Source organism: Emydura macquarii, unplaced genomic scaffold (genome assembly GCF_026122565.2).
Source record: "Emydura macquarii macquarii isolate MOO-44397 ecotype Brisbane River unplaced genomic scaffold, CSIRO-AGI_Emac_v2 contig_306, whole genome shotgun sequence".
In the NCBI taxonomy this organism is placed as follows: domain Eukaryota; kingdom Metazoa; phylum Chordata; order Testudines; family Chelidae; genus Emydura; species Emydura macquarii.
This window is the reverse complement of record NW_027130443.1, coordinates 3,692,902-3,715,348: the sequence shown is the minus strand read 5'-3', so window position 1 is coordinate 3,715,348 and position 22,447 is coordinate 3,692,902. Positions and strand designations below refer to the sequence as shown.

General features: G+C 45.7%; 1 protein-coding gene across 1 annotated transcript in view; it reads right to left on the bottom strand.

Moving 5' to 3' along the window:
• Positions 1-20,557, bottom strand: part of LOC137159032 (excitatory amino acid transporter 5-like) — a 39,978-nt gene extending 19,421 nt beyond the window's left edge. The window contains exons 1-6 of the mRNA XM_067557185.1: positions 20,381-20,557; positions 14,796-14,875; positions 9,528-9,740; positions 8,083-8,125; positions 5,813-6,035; positions 1,120-1,219 (exon numbers count right to left, since the gene is read on the bottom strand). Of these exons, the coding sequence (XP_067413286.1) occupies positions 1,120-1,219; positions 5,813-6,035; positions 8,083-8,125; positions 9,528-9,740; positions 14,796-14,875; positions 20,381-20,557 (836 nt within the window). The remainder of the gene's footprint in view (positions 1-1,119; positions 1,220-5,812; positions 6,036-8,082; positions 8,126-9,527; positions 9,741-14,795; positions 14,876-20,380) is intronic.
• Positions 20,558-22,447: the final 1,890 nt, after the last annotated feature.

Genomic DNA, 22,447 nt, shown 5'->3' with positions numbered 1-22,447 from the left:
GGAAGGACTTTTCCCCCAGGTCAGATTGACAGAGACCCTGGGCGGTTTTCACCTTCCTTTTGCCATCGGGGCACAGGTCACTTGAAGGTTAAAACTAGTGTAAATGGTGAATTCTGTGTAACTTGAAGTCTTTAAACCAGTGGTTCCCAACCTTTTGGCTCAAGAACCACAGATATCATTTTTACAACCCTGAAGGGCCACCAGTCTCCATCAACAGCCCCCCTCCCACTGCATTGCAGCCAGATGGAAGTCTCCCGTCCCCCAGGCTGCAGCAGGGAAACCGCATGCATCCTGTAGCCCCCTGCGCTCCATCTAGGTCCCTAGGCAGTGGCTCCCTTCTGCAACCAGGAGGATGGGAGATCAGTGCTCCCCTCCCTCTGGCTCCACAAACCCCTATGTTAAAAGAACATTAAGATTACAAAGTCAAGCACACAAAAGTTAGATAATACCAGCATCAAGGTTGCCCATGCAACTTTAATTTGGCCCTCTTTGTGCACATGCATCATGAAACACTCTTTGATTACATGATTGCAGGATCCCCATCTCATTCAGCACACAGGGCAGACATTCTGGTTTGCTGCATTCTAGTGCAAGAGGCCATGTCAAGGTTTCTAGCCACAGCCAATGCGAGCCAGTAACACAGACCATGTTGACACTGTGATCCCAGGGTGTGAGTGCTGTATGTTAGCTCGCTCACATACCAGGAGCAGGGAGGTTAGGGCAGCACATGCACCATTGTACACTAGCCTCTGAATAGTTACGCAGGGATCTGAGTGGCTTGTATAGCCCACATTGAAGCATGCGCTGCCACAGCGTCCCTGCTCCCAGTGCCCGAGCTACCAAGATTACTGCTAACTCAGGTCTGTCTACATGAGCAGCCATCACACCCCCGACAGGAATCAGAATGACTATAAAATCATTCTCAGACTTAAGGATATGAATAAGCACCTTTGCTTAGTGTTTCCAAATGTTTTGCTCTTGTGTTGACTGAGGAAGAGGGAATATTTTAATATCCTGAAAAAGTTCCTGAACATTTTTTTGTAGCAATATAACTGAAACTGGACTTAACAGTCAGACACAAAAACATCCAAATCAAGTCAGTCACAATTATTTACTTACCAAACCGCCATTGAGACAATTTTCATAACAGCTTCATTCAGACACTGGCACACGTTGACTAAAGGAGTTCCACGCTCACCCATTTTCCCTAGAAGGAGGCCTGCAACCAAACGTGTTAACTCGAGTTATTAAAGAGCGTTGATATGGAACGTGCAGAGGACTTTCAATCGCTGGTGGCCACAACCAAAGGTCAAATTTCTAGTCGAGATAAATATCCGTGCACTTTATATTATTATTATTCATGTTTATCACAGAAGGGGCTAGGGACCAACCAAGAACAGGGCCCCATGTGCCAAGTGCTATACAAACACAGAGCCATGGACAGTCCCTACATCAAAGAGTTGGCAATCCAAGGCTATGTCTTTACTGCAAAGTTAGCTCAAGTTATCTACACTTTAGTTAACTCCTCTCCAGTTAGCCTAGCTCGAGGGAGAGCGGCCACATTGCAAAACAACACTCAAGCTGCACAGAGATATTGGATTAGCAGCACAGAGTAGCTGCATCTCGCTGCATTATTAGCTCCAGCATTAGCAGCATCCAGTGTCACATCCCCAACACTTCACCTGCGCTACAGACTTTTGGGAGTCACTTTAGGGGCAACACTTGAGTTGTACCTTGAGCTACCACTGCAATGAAGACAAACCCAAAGTAGACGAGACAGACACTGGGCAGGGGAGAGGGATATAACAAGCTTTGGATGTCTTTGAAATTTATCTGAACTTATTTACCACCTTTCCTCTCCCCACTGTCCATAAAGTCATGTGATCTTTCCCCAACAAACCGGGCTTACGATCTGGCTCCCTCTTTTGGGTAGGGAGCTGGTAGACCTGCTTCATCACCATCAAGTACCTGAGCAGTAACTTCTAGGGGCAGGTGGACTATCTTTCCTGCCCGTTTGGTAATAACAGAATAATCAGTTTCCTGGGGCACTGACCCTCCAAAGGTTAAAGCATGGTGGGGTAATACAGCCCATAATGCAACAAGTTAAACGATACCTGTTCTTGAATGAAAGGGATTGCACATCTCTGCTCTACCGTTATGTGTGCTTAACAGCATGCGGCATTGCCTATTCTTGTATGATTACATAATGAAAAGCCCTACTGTGTTAGTTAGACACAGGAGTCAAGATTACTGTGGAAGCCTTAACTCCAATTTCCTGGCTTTTAACAAGTATCTGTCAACATGGTTCCCATGGCATGTATGATCAAATTTATTGGGAAGCAGTGTGTGCTAGGGCCACGCCTGCACCCTAGATGTCCTTGTGTTCCTCCACCCCATGCAGAGTAGGGTCATCCGCCTTTCAGTTCCTTCTTACCGCCCATAGGCATGGCAGAATGCCTGCAGTGCCTGCCAGCTTCTCAGTGCCTCTATTGCAGTTAGTTACTGGTGATTAGTTAGTGTCAGTACTAGGTAGTCAGCCCTTTTCGTTCACCCACTGGCTTTGCAAACTTTTAAAACTATTTTTTCCTAGGTAGCTAGACGGCTCAGAGCTGCTCTCGGATTTGAGCCTTTATGGCGGAAGCTAAATACCCAGGTTTAAGACATGCCCCTCCTGTGATGCTTCTATGCCACTTGATAGGTACTCTTAAGTGCCTTTCTTGTTTAGGCGAAGGGCATGTCTCTGGCTATTGTTCCTGCTTCTGCTCTTTATCAAGTGACACAGAAGGCTCAGAAAGCCCGCCTGAAGTTATTTTTCTGGAGTGCTCCACGAAGGTCTCCTCAAACATGATGAAAAACAACATAGCTAAGGCTCAGGCCTCCATCGAATCCCTCTCAGCTAGCACCCCAATAAGTTGTGAAATTCCACCCTGAGCCCCAAGACTGAGCCATCCAAAAATGCCAAGTTTGATCCATGTGCCAGCTGTCTCAAGGAGGGGTAGGAAGGAGTATCACAAAGACAAAATGAGAGAGAGGTCTCCTTCTCCAGGGCCTTCAGAATCAAGACAGAATCATGTGTTAGACTCGTCTCAAGTTCTGCAGCTGAGAGGCAGTTAATGATTTAAGATCCCTTTGGTGCCTCGATACCACTATGAAAAGAGTGCCTATGGTACCAGCTAAATCCACTGAGCACCTTTCCTCCAGCTTTCTGGGTACCCCACACATCAATACTGTCCTTCTTGGCATCTATGGCCTTCTCAGCACTGAGTGACCTGTCTGTGGGCCTAATACTGCCATCACACGTGCTGGCTCATATGACATCAGCGGTGCTAACTCAACTTTGGCCACCAAAACCATGGTAACACATGTAGCAACTGGGACATCGGTACTGTATACACCCCATCCCAAGTAGAAGGGATGCAGATGCATCCCTAGTACACCAGAAAGGGTAGCACCACCACTGGCAGAGGTGTATTCCTTTTGTCTTCTCCATGGGGACATATTAAAGACTCATCTACTCATCCCCCTTCCCCTCCAGGGAGGGCACTCTGTGGGACTGCTGGGTGCTGAGCATCTATTAAACATACTTTTTGAAAGATGGCCCAGGAGGACCTAAATATTTATGATAATTGCTTTAATTCACAAGTTATACCGGACTGTTGAAATGCAACTCCAGAGAACTCACAGAGGAGTAGGGAATTACAATTGGTATGGACTTGACTGAGCCCTTCAACTCAGCCCAGAGTAAGGCTTGGCACGTAACTGTACCACCTGCAAGTGGCGCTCTCTGCTTTCCCCCTGCTTGGAGAAGTTAGCTATTTCCCTTCCTGTGCTAGTGGGAGGGAGGACGTTACTCTTTCTTCCCATACACCTGCTCTTCTGCTCTACCCAGTGCGTGGGGACTGTGGAGCCAAGGTTCCTCCATCTTCACTTCATTCTTCCCACTTGCTCATGCGGGAGGGGGCATATTGGGCTAGCTGCTCTTGTGTGACCAAGAAAAGGTTAGCGACTATCTAGCTCTATATAGAGAGTAGCTAGATCCCTTTCTGTCGAAAGCATCCTGGGAAAGCGTCTGTGCTATGGAGCCACGTGGTGAACTCCCTCGTATGGCTGGCTAGAAAATGTCAATTGCTGTCCTATTCTAGGACCCTGTTTTGCAAGGATGATTTTAGAATGCTGAGAGACTGGCCCAAACGAATGTCAGTAGAATTCCATTTATGATCTTCAAGTTTAATGTCAGTATTTTTAGAAACAACACCCTCCAGGATGAAGCTCTGGACAGCAAACAGCAAGGCAATGTCAGTTGAAAGCCCTACCTGAAGAACAAAAGGGGGAAACAACCTGAAGCCAGTGCATGTTCAGATCACGTGGCAAGCCTCACCTGCTTGCTGAATGGTTTGTTCAATATCTGAAGGCCAGGAATTACAATAAACAAACACACAGTAAGCAAATGCTGCTGACCACGGGGAGAAGAGTCCACTATGGACATCTCCTTGAATCTTGAAGGAGTGTTTGTGTGGAGCGCCTACCTCTGTGTCCAGTCTCACATCTGCCATCTTCTTTCAGAAGTCCAGTCACCATATCACAATCATTCTAACACTGAACATATCTTCCCACCTGCGGGTCCCTCTCTGCTACTTCCCTTCTCTGTCACTAATGACAATTCCACCCTCCTTCCCCTCTCCTAGCATCACAGCCTTGGTGTAATCTTCAGCTCTTTTGTCTTCTTCTCCTGCCTTCACCCCCATATGCCGTCTCTAGGCCATATCCTGTCAGTTCTTCCCCTTTATTATAACCTCTTTACACCACTTCCTCATTATCCCCCTGCTTTCTCTTGTCCATGATCTGGGCATCTCAGCTGATCACTGCTACCTTTTCTTCTCACCTCTCCCTCTTCCGTCTATTCAAAACCCCACTGTGCTTCAGTCAACTTTCTCTCCCATTGCTCTGACCACATCACCTCTGCCACGTTTCAATCTCTTGGCTTTCCGTCCCTTACCACATCAAGTTCAAGCTTCTTGCCCTCACCTTCAGAGCGTGACATAGTCTTGCCCATACTTATGTCTCTGATTTCATGTCTTCCTGTTCCATGCTCTCCTTATTTCTTCAGTCATCTCCTTGTCACTGTCAGTTTCATGTCTTCTGCCACGTAGTCCCCAGGGTTTGAAACAATCTCCAATTTCCTACCTTCAGCAACTCATCTTTCCTTCGTCACCTCCTCCACTTAAAATCCAGAATCTTTCCTTTTTTGTTCACCCATAATTTAGTCTCAATCTCCCTTTCCTCATTTGCAATCCTACGATGGCTTGGCTGTGTTAGATTATAAACACAGAATAAGAAATACTCCCTGCATTGAACAGTTTACAGTACTGTGTAAATTTCCAGAATTTTATAAGTAGCCTGTAATGATTGCTGATAATGTTGCTTACTTACAACCTAATTTTTCCAAATGTAGCCTGTTTGCCCCTTTTTATTGAATTTTAACTATATGAAAAGTTTGGATGGTTTAGTAACAAACTATGTTATCTAGAGGGGCCCAAAGATATTACAAAATTATTTAAAAAACTCAATAAAGAGCCTATTTTAAAATAACTATCACTCATATTAACAGATTTACTTGTAAATCCTCAGAAAATGCATATTGTACTGGGAAAACATGGAGAGGAAACACTACATTGTTAAGTCTGAATAACAAGAGGTTTACATCAACGAAACCTTAACTATGGCGCTCCTATGATGCCTCCATAATTAAATGCCTTCCTGTAAGGCTTGGTCAGTGTGCAGCATGAACTCTGACTCTGTCTTTGGCAAGTACCTATTGTAGCAGAGAAGATAACAATCCCCAAGACATTCATTTCATTGCTGGTTCCAGGCAGGGTCCGGTAGGTCATTTCAGGAGATGGGGTGATCTCAAGAAGCACAGGCCTTTGAATTTCAGGATTTTCATCATCAGGTGCAAAGTAAATGAAGCTGAGTGATTTCCCTGGAATCTTTGGAAAACCTGAAGATTTTACCACTGGGACGAGAACTGTTCGATGCTGCAACAAAACCGAGGAAATTAAAAGATTATGACCTACTAGCAAAGGACATGATCATGCTCCACTACCATTGATTTGAATGGTGCCAGTTTGAGCCCAAAATCTGCAAAGGGGAAGAAGGTTTGTTTTGCATGAGGGAGAGTGATATAAAGATCAGCTTGAACGACCACTGAAAATAAAAGACCAGCTGGGAAAATGTTTTTTTTTTCCTTCGGATCACAGGCCCAGCATCCCTGTGTGCAGTTTACAGGATGCACTTGACGGTACATGCACAGGTCACTTATTTGCATGATAGGTAGGGTGACCATGTGTCCTGTTTAGATTGGGACACTCCCTTTTCAAGCCCTGTCCTGGGTGTCCCACTTTTTTTGGCAAAACTGGGCATTTATCCCATTTGTTCTTGCTAGCTGATTATCAGTTGGCAAGAGCAAACAGAACAAATGCCCAGTTTTGCCAAAAAAAAGTGGGGCATGCCCCCCCATTGGGACATGGAGGAATGTTTTTTTGGGGGGGGGAGTGAAAGGCAACGTCAGTCCTGCCCAGCGGGATTCAGGTGAGCAGTGACGCCAGGTGCCCGTGCGGGAGGGCGGGGGGAAGGGCCGCTTAGGCGAACGGCTCGGGCCAGCTCTAAAGGGAGGTGCTTGGGGGGCTTGGGCAAGTGTCTCAGGCTGTGTTGACAACTGCCCCCAGGTAGGAGGGGGTTGGCCTTGCTTTGCAATCATCAGAACTGCATTTCCTGTGTGTCTCCCTCGCATTTCTCACTGTCTTGCCTTTTCGTTTCACTCTCTTTTTTCTTTTTCTCTGTCATTGACCTTAGGACCTTTTCCTCTGAACCATTTCTTGCTCTGCGCCACTTTTCTCGATTGCGAAACAATTGTTCTCTTTTCCGTCTCGCTTCCTCTTCCCCATCCCATGTTCCACATTCCAATCGTTCTGGCCTCTCCCCATCTTCACCCCCTCACATGCTTTCTTCTGCCTTGTACCCCCAAAATCACCCCTCCCCCCCCCCCATCACTCCCTCCCTTCGGAAATCCAGCCAATGCAAACCGCACGTGCACACTCGCCGGGAATTGGCGGCTACCTGTCGCAGGCTCCTTCTACCCAATCAGCATGGTCCTTCTTACACAGCCTCCACCCTGCAAAATTCACGTGCCATTCTGCCGCCTCCTCTCCACATACATAGCCTCCTTCCCCTGGCTGCACACACAGAGAGGCTCCTTCTCCCTCTCCCTCCATTCCCCATTCATTTTCCCTCACGGGCTCCCTCACTCTTCCTTTCTCACCCTCCTACCTAGACTCTCTTGTTCACCCCAAGCTCATTCCCCCTCCCCCACGCCCTGGCTTTCCATCCCCTCCCTCCCTAGGCCAGTGTTTCCTCCCAGCTCTCTTCCCTCCCCTCTTTACCTCCTGGTGATTTCCCCACCCCAACATGCCCTGTACTGCCAGCCTCAGGGTGGGGGATGGCACGTCTGAACAGTAGATGGAAGCTCTGCTGTTCTTCCTTTCCCTGCAGGCTCTGCCATCTGGTACAGCGCTCGGGCAAGGGAATGGCTCAGTTCAGGACAGCATTAAGGGCCAGATTTCCAAAGTTGCTGAGCTCTGGGGGTCTTTGGGAAATCTGGCCCTATGCAATAAGGAGGGGGGTGGTATGTGGTAGTGGAGAGCACAGAGCCTGGGGAGGACAGGACATATCACCAGCGAGGAAAACCCCCACCCATCAACTCTGCAGCAGCCTCCCAGCCAGGAGGGCTCTGAGCTTGGCCAGGGCACGTGTGCAGCCCCAGCAGAAGCGGCTGGGGAGAAGCTCCCAAACCTGCATGCGCCACGAGCCGGGATCCACCCGTGTGAAGCGTCATCGTCGCTGTGAGTGAGTATGGAAGGGGGACTGGTTCTTCCTGCCCAGGCTTCTACAGCGAAAGGTGCTAATCACTGATATTGAGAGAGCCACCGAAACCCACAGGGTTGCCAATGTGACCCCCACGCAGCTCTTCTCATTTCTTGCAGGAGCCTAGAGCTGACTGAGAAGCTCAGGATCAAGTGGACTCACCTGCTGGAACGAAGCCTCAATCAGGTTAGAAGGAAACATGTTTCTGTGAGAGATGAATTAGACAAGAATTAAACGGCCTCATGATCTTGAAAAGAAACTGGAGCCTCTTCTCAGGATTAACATTCATAGAATCAAGGCAAGTAAGAGCATTATGGCCCAGGCTCATTCAGGTCTATTGATTCTAGCACAGCCTTTCCAAATTTAAATCAGGAATGGCAATGGGATTGAAAAATCAAGTGACAACACAGCTGCTTAGCCAATTATGTAAACCCAGACCTGCAAAAGCAAAGCTTATCACAACACATTGTGTACCTCCTCCAGTGCACTAAATGCCCCAATAACAACTCTGTGGGTGAAATCAGACAATCACTATGCTCTTGAATGAACTCACATAGGAAAATGATAAAAGACAAAAACACCCTATAACCCGTGGGCAAGGGCGCTGGAATGGGCAGGAGGGAATCGAGGGTCATGGCCACATCATTTTTAAAAGTGGAAGGCCTAGGCCCTCCCACTTTTTACCTGTCTTAAGGGCAAGTGATGGGATGGATGGGGGTGGAAATAAGAGAGCTGGGGGTGGGGCCTCGGGAAAGAGGCAGAGCCGGGGGCAGCACCTCAGGGGAAGGGGCGGAGTGGGGGGCAGGGCCATTTATAAGGTGAAGTGGGTGTGGGTGAACATAGGACCTGCCTGTGGGTCAACGCTTTTCATAAAAGCGACCACTCTATGTCTGACTTATCAGTCCTTGTTCTCACAGGAAACCAGCACAACACCTTTAAATGACAAGCCTGGAGCTTAAATTCATTACTCTGCTAGACACTAAAAAATCACGGACTGCACAGATTTTATGCGGGTGCTGACTCCATGGGTGTTCCAGGGCTGGAGCACACATGGGAAAACATAGGGGGTGCTCAGCACAAACGGAGTCACAGCTGTTGGGTGGGGCCACCCCTGCTCAGCTGTTCAGCCAGGGGCCCATCTCTCAGACATTCTGGCGGGTCTGCTGCCTCTCAGCTGTTGGGGCAGGGTCCCCCCTCAGCTTTGCAACGGAGACAGCACCTAACTTTTAGGCACCTAGAAAATGTTGAGGGGGTTTAGCTGCCTACCGGATTAGACAGGAGTAGAGCAGGAGTTTCGTGGATCGCTATGGTGCTGCACAGAGGGATTTAGGTGCCTAACTCTGGGGCTTAGGTGCCTACATTGCTGCATGGATTGCAGTCAGATTCAATCCTGGTGTGAACAAGTGCATGCAGGTGAAGTGACTGGAGTTGTACCCACTTACTCCAGGGCTGAATTTGGCCAATTTCCTCTTAAATTTCCTTTGAGACATTCAGTTGGTTAAAAGCTCATGTGAACTCCTTTTCAGTGTGAAGATCTTGGCTGTCAACAACAAAACAGGACCAGTATTTAGAAAACCAGGACTATTCCAGAAGATGTTGGGAAGTACCTGATTAAATCCAGTAATGCATCTGCTGAGCTCAACACCACTTTTCCCACTGCATATTCCTCTTTTTGGGCAGCAGCACCTGGATGAATGCTGATCACCAGTATAATCCCAACAGTCACAGCCATGAATGTCGTCCAAAGGTAATAGGTGATTGTGATCAACCCCATCTTCCCACAGGCTTTGGAATCCATGGTGGCCAGGCCAGACATCAGGCTGAAAAAGAGAAGATCACGCTCAGCAAACTCTCCAGTAACTGCACAAGATGTGTCTCTGGCAGAGACTGCCCCAGTCACAAGCTCCACATGGTGCTTCCCTCCAGCAGATCCCACTCTGGCCATGAGATCTGCAGGGTGCTTGCCACCCGCCCAGCTCCTGAATTCAAATCCACTTAAGCTCATTGAACTCAGCCATCTGCTCAGTGCATAGGACTGGACAAAAAGCAAACCGGGGTGAGCTTCCATTATGAAAGGAACGGAGAACAATACTGAAAATAGCGTAGTGCCAGTTCATTATATAAATCAATTGGAGCCTGCCACCTGGAACTGCATGCTCAACTCCGGTCATGCCATTTGAAATGGGGCCCCGCAGAGAAGGGCAACAAAAATGGTTAGAGGCCAGGAGAGACTTCATATGAGAGTATGATCAGATAAATAAGAGGTGACATGACAGAGGGTTGGATAAGGTAATTCAGAAGTTCCTATTTACCCTCTCACCATAGGTGTGCACAGCACAGTACATTTGGGTGTGCACCTAGGGAATTTTCGGGCCACACTGGATTAAAATTCATTTAACCTCGCTGCCTTACTCTCCGCCGAAAAATCTCGCTGCATCATCTGTTTTGGCGGCAGCTACTGACATCTTACCTGCCGCCGAAAAAATACCAGGGGGTGCTTATTTTTGGCGGCAGCTTGTGACATCATGCCCACCGCCGAAAAAAATGCCCGAATCCTTCTTTTCGGCAGCAGCTCGCGTCGCATTTCGGTTCAGTTGAGCCCTGCATTAGGGTGTGCCTGGGCATACCCAGCACACCCCGTGCGCACGCCTATGCCTCTCACATTCTCTGGCCTGTGTTATGCAGGAAATCAGACTAGATGATCATAATGGTCTATGACTTATAAAAGAGACAGTCAGTGAAATTGAAAGGTGACAAATTTTAAATGGATTTAAAAAAATCCTGTAGAACTAATTACCACTGCAGAGACTGTATTCTGTTGATTGGGGTACTCACCCAGCATCTAGGAGACTCAGGTTCAAGTCTCAGCTCTGAATCAGGCAACTTTCTCTGGTTTTTAATCATGCAAAATTTCAAAAAGTCTTGTGTTCATTCTGCATGGAAACCTCAATTTTTTTGTGTGAAATGTAATTCTTGTTTTCCAGCCAGCCCCATTCATTTCCAGACATTCTAACATTTAAGCATTTTTAAAAGGTGATGAATTTTTGTAAAGTAAATGTACTCTTGGTTTTTGGTATTAGCTGGGCTCCGTTCAAAAACATTTTCAACCTTTCATTTTTAACTGATTTTAGCTTGCAGAAGTAGCTTAAATGTATCCCTGGTGCATATATACTATTATTTTTTTAAAAAACCTATTATAAGAACATTACAATTGCAAAGTCAAGCACTCAAAAGTTAGGAAATGCCAGAATTATGGTTTCCTGTGTAGCTTTAATTCTGTCCTCTTGTGCATGTGAATTGTGATGAGTTTAATTACATGGTCGCATACTATTTTTCCTCACTATTTTAACAGCAAGCCTTGAGCAAACTCTGCTAAGGAAAACACGGATGGGAAACAGCGATTTTGATAGTTTATAACTTGACCAAATCTGGGTGGATTTTTTATTTTTCATGGGAAGAGCAAAAGGCCCTCATACTTTCTCCCTGCCATGGAGGGATGAGTTTTTTTAAAAAATAGTCAGAAAAAATGTTTATAATGGAAAGTGATACGGAACTTAAAAACAGGAGTTGCTGCCATCCCCCCTATACTGACCATTTAGGACTCCCACCCAGAGGCTGCCGAGGACTGAAGATAGAGTTGTGGAAACAAAGTGCTAGTACTGAACATTTTTGCTCTGTACCTGTGCAGAAAGGTTTCCTTATAAGAGCAGAAACTTGCAGAATGGGGGAGACAACCTAGTGACAGAGGAAGTGGAGAAAGCTCAATGCCTTTTTTGCCTCTGTCTTCACAGACAAGGTCAGCTCCCAGACTACTGCACTGGGCAGCAAAGAATGGGGAGGAGGTGAACATCCCTCAGTGCTGAAGGAACAGGTTCAGGACTATTCAGAAAGATTGAACATACACAAGTTCATAGGACCCAGATGCAATGCATCCGAGGATGCTGAGGGAGTTGGCTGATGTGATTATCTTTGAAAGCCCGTGGCAATTGGGAGAGGTCCCTGATGACTGGAAAAAGGCAAATATAGTGCCCATCTTCAAGAAAGGGAAGAAAGAGGATCCAGGGAACTACAGCCTCACCTCAGTCCCTGGAAAAATCATGGAGCAGGTCCTCAAGGAATCCATTTTAAGGCACTTGGAAGAGAGGAAGGTGATCAAGAACAGTCAACATGGATTCACCAAGGGCAAGTCATGCCTGACTAATCTGATTGCCTTCTATGAAGAGGTGACTGGCTCTGTGGATGTGGGGAAAGCGGTGGACGTGATATATCTTGACTTTAGCAAAGCTTTTGATACAGTCTCCCACAGTATTCTTATCAGCAAGTTAAAGAAGTATAGGTTGGATGAATGGACTATAAAATGGATAGAAAGCTAGCTAGATCATTAGGCTCAACGGGTAGTGATTAATGGCTCCATGTCTAGCTGGCAGCCGATCACAAGTGGAGTGCCCCAGGGGTTGGTCCTGGGGCCGCTTTTGTTCAACATGTTCATTAATGATCTGGAGGATGGGGTAGATTGCACCCTCAGCAAGTTTGCAGATGACACTAAGCTAGGGGAAGTGGTAGATACCCCGGAAAGTGGGGATAGGATACAGAGTGACCTAGATAAATTGGAGGATTGGGCCAAAAGAAATCTGATGAGGTTCAACAAGGACAAGTGCAGAGTCCTCCACTTAGGATGGAAGAATCCTATGCACAGCTACAGATTGGGGACCTACGAGCTAGGCAGCAGTTCTGCAGAAAAGGACCTGGGGGTTACAGTGGATAAGAAGCTGGATATGAGTCAGCAGTGTGCCTTTGTGGCCAAGAAGGCTAACAGTATATTGGGCTGCATTAGTAGGAACGTTGCCAGCAGACCGAGGGAAGTGATTATTCCCCTCTATTCGGCATTGGTGAGGCCGCATTTGGAATATTGTGTCCAGTTTGGGCCCCCCACTACAAAAAAGATGTGGACAAGTTGGAGAGAGTCCAACGGAGGGCAACAAAAATGATGAGGGGGCTGGAGCACAAGACTTATGAGGAGAGGCTGAGGGAACTAGGTTTGTTTAGTCTGCAAAAGAGAAGAATGAGGGGGGATTTGATAGCAGCCTTTAACTACCTGAAAGGGGGTTCCAGAGAGCATGGAGTTAGGCTGTTCTCAATGGTAGTAGATGACAGAACAAGGAGCAATGGTCTCAAGTTGCAGTGGGGGAGGTCTAGGTTGGATATTAGGAAAAAGTTTTTCAGTAGGAGGGTGGTGAAGCACTTGGAATGGGTTACCTAGGGAGGTGGTGGAATCTCCATCTTTAGAGGTTTTTAAGCTGCGGCTTGACAAAGCCCTGGCTGAGATGATTTAGCTGAGGTTAGTCCTGCTTTGAGCAGGGGGTTGAACTAGATACCTCCTGAGGTCCCTTCCAACTCTAATATTCTATGATTCTATAACTGAAGTTGTGAAACAAATGACTGAGACCCATCCAGGTACTGGATGTACACCCGAGGGACTATACAAGCCTGCAAATTCCACAGTTCTATTGGAAACCTGATGTATATGGACTTTCAAATCATTTGTATGTGTCTGATTGCTTTAATCATTTAATATTTCTCTTATAGTTTGTTTATTTCCTTTTATAATAAACCTTTAGTTTTAGTTACTAAAGGATTGGCTGGCTGCGTGGTATTTTGGGTAAATTCAAACTTATATTTTTCTGGTAATGTGGTTGACCCTTTGGGTTCAGGAGAACCTTTTTGGTAAAAAGCATAGAGTATTAAATAAGTTATCTCTTTACTGGACCTAGTGGGTGATTGGGAGCCAGAGACTGAAATGCAGTAAAGGGGGCTCTGTACATTTTGTTTTAGCTTCTTGATAACCAGTGTGGAGAATCAGAAGCACTGTGGCTGGTTGGGAAGTCTGACTTCAATGTCACCCACCAGTGCTAGGAGAATCTGCTCTCTCTTTGCAGCCTGCCCTGACCTTGGCATTTTCAGGTGGCTACCCTAGACATGGACAGGTCACACCCATAACTTGTGGTTGAGCTAGAATATATCTTCTAGAAAGAGAAATCTAATCTTGATTTAAAGGCTTCATGTGATGGAGAATCCACCACACCTTTAGGTAAGTTAAAAATGTGTGCCTTGTTTCTATGTCAAATTTATCTAGCTTTAATAATGAGAGTCCTGTAGCGCTTTAAAGACTAACAAATTTAATTTCTGCAGGCATAAGCTTTCGTGGGCTGTAACCCACTTCATCAGCTTCGTTATCTAGCTTTAGTTACCAGTTACTGTATCTCTGTATACTTTTATCTACATAACTAAGAAGCCCTGTAGTATGAAGTTGCTCATTAGTGTCAGAAAATAAATTCTGTTCTGCTGCAGGAAAAGGAGAAGGAAATAAACCTGTATTGTCTCAATTCCTAGTTTTCCAGTATCATCTTTAAAGAATCACTAGTATAGAGCTATTGAAACCAGTTTTACATTTCTACATTTTGTTTAGACATGTTGATGATTCATAAAGTGACAATTAATTTGAGGATGTTACTACTTGTTTCCCCATCTTAGGACTTATCACCCATGAAAAAAAAGAATAGCAGCGGTAAGTATTAGAAATTTGGCATAGAAGTACTTTCAGTATCTTCCCACGTTGGGGTTTGTTACAGCATACTTAAAAATGGGCAGGAATGGGCTTCTGATAAGTCATGCCTGAATTTACGCATATATATTACAGTGTTAATGCATGCAAATGTGCAATCTTCTGATCCTTGGTTAGAGGATGTTTTCAGGATTGGAGTATCTCTCTCTGTTAGGGTTTGTAAAGAGGATGGTTTGACTCCTGTAAATACATTTGCTCAGCACAATTTAATAAACGTGACTTTTGATTCTTAAAGTAAGAGAGTTGTTCTTACCTGGAAGTAATCAGGGGTAGAATCAGCATTTTTAACATCCTCATAAGGAGCTCTCCAGGAAAAGAAAAGTATTGCTTCTCCTGTGAAAAGAACAAACATTGATCAGGCAGGAGAATCATCTGGCAAGATGTAAATAGTGGAAATTTACACTTTGTTCAAAGATACAAAAATTACAGATTCTTCCACTTGCAACAGATCCATAATTCCAACTGTGTGTTTTTTTAAACCTGTTCTCCCCCTATCATTGTCCAGAAATGATTGCTAAATATTTTGGTCTTGTCTGGTTTTATGTTATATAGGGGAAATGTACTGGGACTGGAAATATGAACACCAACTCAGAGTGTCATAAAATGAAGGCAAAGCTGGAAAAAGATGTTAGACTACCGTACTTGGAGTCACTGGAAGTACACTGCCTCCTCAGTGTCCCCATGGTCCTGTAGCAATAATCAGAATCACTTTCTCAGGCCTCAGCTATTACTAATATCAATTCCTGGACATTGTTGGTTATACTATCAAGAATTTGGGCCTTATTTGCATATGTAAAACTGGCAATTGTAAGTGACATCCAGTGCACAAGTTCAGTTGTGCACAGCCTTTTCACTAGGTGCACAATGGACAAAATAAATTGTAGATCCATATGAGGGAGCAAAAGTAAATTGGCAAGCATGTCGGTTTGGTCATCTATGTAGTCAAAGCTTTGAGATGCAACATAGGTACCAACCCCAGACATTAAAAATCATAACATGAACATAACTAAAGGATTGCCCATAAATAGATCCACCTAAGTCTCCCTCCCCACACTCAACAGCCTTAAGGAAGAAGGAGAAGCGATGGACTTCACAGCAGGCCTGGAAGGTTAACAAAACTGGGCTCTGGTGGACAAAGGCAGGGAACAAGTTTCTAAACCAAGAACCTCTCACAGATGACATCCTGCCAGCAGATACCTCTCATTTATACAGAGGGAGTTCCAGCACCTCTAGTGATCTCAACTGTGGCAGCATGTCTCGGGGAGAGAGGCAGTTTCTCAGGTAACCAGGTTCCAATTAGGGTTTTATAGGTTAAAACCAACACCTTTTGATTCCACCCAGAATCTTATTGGACATCAGTGAATATCACAAAGTCTTGTGTTCCCAGCATGCCGTTCCATTTAAGTGGGCTGCAGCATTTTTCACTAGCTTCAGATTCTGAATGGTTCCAAGATATAGCCCCACATACAGCATCTTTCAACAATCTCATTTTGAGATGACAAAAGCCTGGATAACTGTGGCATGGTCGGCATAGGAGAAAAGATCACATCCATCTTGCCAAGTACAGAGAAAGTGCTCTTAGCTATGGCTATTACAGAATCATGCAGGAGCAGCCCAGGCTCTAACCCATATTTAAGCACCCCTAAACATTTTTAATCCAGGTGACAAACTGTGACACTAAACTAAGCCAATGGTTTTATGAACCTGAAGGATGACTGAAAAGCAGCATGTTCCTTTCTAATGCAATGGTCTCTTTTGGGTAAAAATAGATAAATAAAATCCAAAAAAAACTGAAATATTTCGTTCTGACATTTTCTTAATGAAACACTGATTTTTCAATTTGAAACAACTTTTCATTTAGAATTTTACTTCAATTTTTTATTTAATTTTTTTAAAAGACGACAAAAAAAACACCCAAAACCTTTAGAATTAAACAAAATGTTTTGTTTGACTCAAGACATTTCCCCCAGTTTTTCATTCAGCCACTGAACCAAAAAAATCAGTTATTCACAGGGCTCCATCCTGGAGTTAGAGGTGCCTATGCCAGATCAGGGCTTTCTCATAAAAAAATGGTGGGGCAGATGCCTCTCAGCCCCAATTGTACTCAATAGCCCAGTGGTTAAAATACTCACCTGGTAGATAAGAGACCCAGATTCAAATTCCTCCTCTGCCTGACTCGTAGAGGGCAATTAAATGCAGGTCCCCCACAACCCCGCTGAGTGTCCTAGTCACTGACCTATCTCTCAATTGTCTTATTGGAGCTGTTCCACTTTGTATCAAATACTTCAATAAACTGTTCTTCCTCTTCTGCATTGTGTGTGGAGCCTGATCTGGTAGAGATGCTCCAAGGTGGCCTCTGAGAATACCTACCAAGTCAGGTGCTGCAGGTGCTGAGCAGCTTAGCGACATCAGGACTTAGGTGGCTTTGCTCGTGCTCACCAGCAAAAATCTAGGAACCGAGGGGACTTTACCCATGGAAATGTAAGAACCTAGGTAATTTGAGCATCTGCAGAGTTAGCTGGCAGCTGAGCAGGGGTTTTGAGGATCTATATTTTGGATTTAGGAGCCTAAAGAGGCAGCTAGGTGCATGGTAGGCACAATGATCCAGCTGACCCAAGATGGAAGGTCCCAGCAGGCAGAGAGAACAGAAAAGGCTCAGCAGTATGGGGGCTCAGTGGGCACTGGGGCTCAATATGGCAGGGAGGATCAGCACAGTACTGGGATTCAGTGGGAGCTGCAGATGGAGGTTCAGCTGGCACAAGGGCTTGAGGCTCAGCAAAGCTGGGGACTCCGATTAGCAGGGCCCAGGAGGCTCAGATTTTGTCAGACACAGGAACAGAGCAGACACAAAGAACCAGTAAGTGCGAAGTTTGGCAAGGGCACGACTAAGCGCATCATGAGAGCTCAGTGGTCTTGCCCACAGGATGGGGAACAGGGACACAGTAGATGAATGGCTCAGAAACGTACCAGGGCTTCGTGCGCTATTGAGCTCGGGGGCTGAGTTGAATTGGCAGGGCCTTGGACTTGGCAAGGGAAGGAAATGGGAGATGGGTGTGTACAGTGCATCAGGGCTCAGCACGTGTTGAACACAGCAGAGGGTCAGCAGCGTGGTAGGCCCGGAGCTTGGAGGTAGGGTGCTTGGAGGAGTGTGGTGGTTTGGTAGGATCCAAGGCCTGCAGCATAAGGAAGAGGAGCCTGGCTGGCATGAGGGGTTGGTGGATACAGTGAGGGGGAAGCTCAGCAGGCATAGAGCACAGCAGAAATTCAGTGATTCGGGCCTCAATTGCCTGGCAAGCATGTGACCTGAACAGGCAGACGTGCTTGGAGCCCAAGGACATGGCACCGCAAGAACAAGTGGGGCTTGCTGCCTCCTGACAACAGCAGTGCTGATCCTCCAGCAGAGGCCCACAGGCCCAAGCAACAGCACAGGGCACCTTCCAGACTAATTGCACGTCATTCATAAGTGTAGTTATTAGGCTGAGTATCAGTATGTGTAACTGTGTGTTATGCTAATGTTGGGGTTTTAAGTGTTGTTTGTGGTGTACTGAGAGCTGTGTTGCAATTGCAAGCTATCACTTTAAGGGAGGGGCGGGATTCTCTGGGCCTGCTTGCAAGCTAGGGGGCTCTGTAGCAAAGGGTGAGAGCAGAGTTAGTCTGGATTTTGGAGACAGTGAGCTAAAAGCAAGGTGGAGTGAGTTGTGCCTCACTGCCTTAGGGAGCAGCCTGTTTTCTCTCTCTCTGATTTAGGGTTCTTCACAAGTGGACCCAGCAAGTGAGCCAGTCACGGGTACACGTAGCTCATGAATCCCACTGGGGCTTTGGCATGAGTTAGGTGCCAAGTTGCTGTGCAATATCAGGGCCTTGATGGCTGAAATGTAGGCATCTTGGGTACTTCAGTGGTAGAAACTTAGCCTCTGACATCGTGAGGCAGCAGCTGAGAAGTGGGGCCTACATTCCCTTTTTGAATCCAGCTCAGTGATCCCTGAACACCACGGGCAGGAGCTCAGCCATCAAGGGACCCAGCAGAGATGCCATGGTTGTAGTTCAGCACAGGCCATGGGACAAGGGGACACCATTGTCATGGCATAATATAAAAGTTAGAGCTGGAAATAACCTATTAGTCCATCTCCAGTGGAACAAAGGAGAGAAGAGTGGCCAGCAGGCATGGCGTGCACTTGCTCAGGAAATGCTCACAGGCTATGAGACAAAGGCATGACACAAGGAGCAGAGGCTTAGGGGCTCACTGTGTTTGGGGACTCAGCAAACTGAGCCTCAGTGGGTCATTGGGCACAGATGCTCAGCGAGCAGGGAGCTCCCTCTACCATGGTCCATGAAAGCTCAGCAGGTGTGGCAGACTGGGTGCCACTGGGCATGGAGAATCACCAGGCTTGGGGCTTGCTTCACTTAAGTAACCAGATTATCTCTGCTATGGGCAGCGATGCCGGGAGGCATAATTGAAGTGACAGACATTTCTAAATCCTGCCAGATTAAATGAGGCTGTTCCAGGGTGAGCGGAGCTCTGAAATGTAAAAACAAAACAAAGGCACTTCACTACTACCCAGCACCGAAGCCAGCAAAAATAACGCCTAGGTTAAAAATTGGGAGTGAGCTGTTGCATATTCCAAGACAACCAATATAATCTACCATGTATTTTTAACTGTGTGTTATTCACTAGAATTGCATCAGTCAGGTTCCCTGGCCATAGTCCCAAGAGTCATGGGAAATGCTGAAAGATCGGATTAGTCAATTAAATTTTGGCTCAGTTAATTCCTCTCCAAGAAGCTTTCGGATGAGAGGCAGCATGAGGGCAAGTATCAGAAATTCTCTGGAACTTACTAGTTGTGTGGCCTTGGGTAAATCTTTTCATCTCAGTTTAATGGGGATCACTGTACATATTGACAAACTTCCCAGGGCTGGTGGGAGGATTCATCATTAATATCTGCACAGACTTTGGACAGAGATGTAAAGTGCTATGCAAGTGCTAAGTACTAGGACAACAGAACCTTGCTCATTTGCACAGTGGAGCAAATCCTGCACCCAGCAGCTAGCCCTAGTAGCTGAACCAGGAATGGGGCAGATGTGTGGAGAGGGATTGGTGATATGAATCTGCCCCTTCCCATGCTGCAGAACCATTCCTCAAAGTGGCTGTAGCCCCTGGGTGCAGTAGTTGGGAGTAGCCTCTCCAAGGGAAATGCCAGACCACAGTGGATAACTCTAGCGCTGCCTCTCCCCTTACCCACCCATGCTCCACCCCATCTGCCCATTGCTAAACAAGGAGCCCTTGCAGAGCAGGGCTCTATGCCATGTTGGCTTGCACTGTCCCCTTTTATGCAATGGAACTGCACTGGTTCCTCTGCCAGGGACACCACCCTGGCAGAGTGAGGGGCAGGGATTGCCCCACTGTGAGCAAATGATTTCTGTAGTTCAATAAGCAGAGAAACATTAAAACTGAACGGAGGATTCCTCACCAAAAGGGCCTTTATTTTGGCAATTGCAGTTTGGTTTGGATTCCTTATGCTAATCCTTCATGCTATGCCAATCAGTGCCCTGCCGTATGTTTTGTGAAAATAAATAAGCATTAATTCTAAGAGAGCCTGCTAATGTGCTGTCTCTGCTGCTAGAGCTGGTTGGGAAATAGGGATGAGATGAGCAGATTTTTTTTCTCTGTACAATTTATAGAGTATATTTTAATCTAGTGCAAATGAACACCTTTCTAGTGCATTTCTACATAAAAGAAGCATTACAGCAATATTTCCTTTAACTATACTGAACAGTTTGAACCCCCCACATAACCCCACCACAATTTTTCTGCACATACAACACATTTCTGCCACTTACCAGTTCTGTCAGCTCCAAAACCCTTAGCAAAAATCCCAGGAGGCATCCAATTACAAGAGAGAGCATTGAAAGAGTCAGCAGGCCATTCTTTCTCCAGAAAGCTTGGATCCAGTTCCAGATGGCTGAGAAGCTAACAGAAAGTGAGTTTAACGAGGCTTTTTTAGTACGTTCCCACATGATCCTCTTCAGAATTCCAAAAAGTTCCTCTCCGAGCAAAGTCTCTCTTTGACGCTGCTAGTATTCCTGAGATTTCTAGTAGTCATCATTAGTGACCTTTCTTGTTGTGCAAAATCATTTCCCTTTGCCAAGTTCAGAACCTGCCTGAAACCAGATCAGAATTAGAGAGCTCTCTATCACATAACTCCACTGAGAGAACCAGTGTTATACTGCTATTTGGGAACCTTTCACCTTAATGGAAAGTGACATCTTAGATGAGTTAATCCAAGCCTTCTAGTTGGCTGGCAGAAATGTTGATGACAAAAACATGCCTAGGTTAACCCCTTCATTACTATGTGGTTGCACCAGCTACACCGTACACAGTCCTTCATGTGGACATAGACTCAGAGAGGTTAGAGGATGGAGAATTGCATTAGGACTTCTAGTTCACACAGCCCAGGAAGTCAGTCATGGATGATCAAGCCTATAGAGCTGTCATTGGGGTATATGTGCTTTGCACAGAGTCACAGGTCAAGGGTCTCTGCTGGTGGTCACATCCTGCAGCTTTAGTAGGCTGACAGCAGTGATTGGAACTAGGCCCACTAGAACAGAGATCTGCACATTTTCTTCTTGGTCCTTGGGTACTACTACAATATCCTTGTTTAATAATAATTAGATCCTGCAGCTTTTCTTCTTACTGCATCCTCACGGCTCCACTAATGGATCAATATATGGGTCTCTGCAGCATGAGAGAGAGTTGCAAAAATAAGAATATTCACTATGATAATTAATAAGGCAAATCAAAGAATTAGAGTAATACCAAAATCCCAACATATACAACACTTGTGGGTGATATTAAAGATACAGTCACCTGAGGGATGACAAGGTTTTTGAAAATAATAATGCATAGATACGTTTTTTTATGTAAACCGGTATTGGCAGAAATGTGTAAACAGCAAGCTAAAATTGTGCAACTGTTAAGCTTCAGCCAAGCCTCTTACAAGACAGATGTAAAATACTGACGTTCATAGGAACCTTGTTAGGAGCAAGATGTAATCGTATCTGAGGGCTTGCCTTAACTGCAAAGTTAACTCAAGTCAACTTGAAAGTTTCCCCTAACTTTAGTCCTGTCCACCTGCTAAACCCGTCTGCTGGAGTAGGTTGGCCCCCCAGAGGCATAGCCGGAGTAGCACAACTTGTCAGCTGCTCACATAAGCACTCTGCAGTGGTTGCTTGCTTCACGCTAGTGGTGCTAGTCCTCAAGTGCCTTCCCATAATTCCCCCCATCTGCCCAGAAGGGTCAAACAACTTCTTTGTCAGGGCCCATACATGGGGCAGTCTGACTTAATGGTAAAAGCCCAGAGAAGAGTCGTTGTAGGATAATTATAAAATTAAAGAATTAAAGTTAGCTTAAGTTTATTTAAGGAAATATATCTGTGTTGTAAAGAAAGGCCCTGACTAGCAAGTAGAAGGAAGGCCTTGAAAATAATCAGTAATAAGCCAGAAGGAATAAAGTAGGGAGGACGTCTGGCGCAAAGAATAACTAATGAGATAAGGGGACATTTCTAAAAAGAAGGCCCCTGACAGATAGGGATGACTGCAGATGGTTTTAAATCAAACAAAAAGAATTTGTCTTAAAACGAGCTAATGCAGCCCTTCCTATCTCACACACTAGTGGTAAAGCCTATGTGAATCCAGGTGCAGTGGGAAAACTGTTGGACGGCAAGGAGGGGAGGAAAGGCCCTGGGAAGAAAGGCGGGTGTAAATCTTATATGGATTAAGACTGGAAATAAGTGTGAATTGTCTCAAATTAGTTTTTGGCTGAAGTCAGTAATTGGCAATGACAACACTTGTTTGTAAAAGGGTACAAAAAGCAAACTCTTAAAGGGGTCATTGCTAGTACCTGCCTGA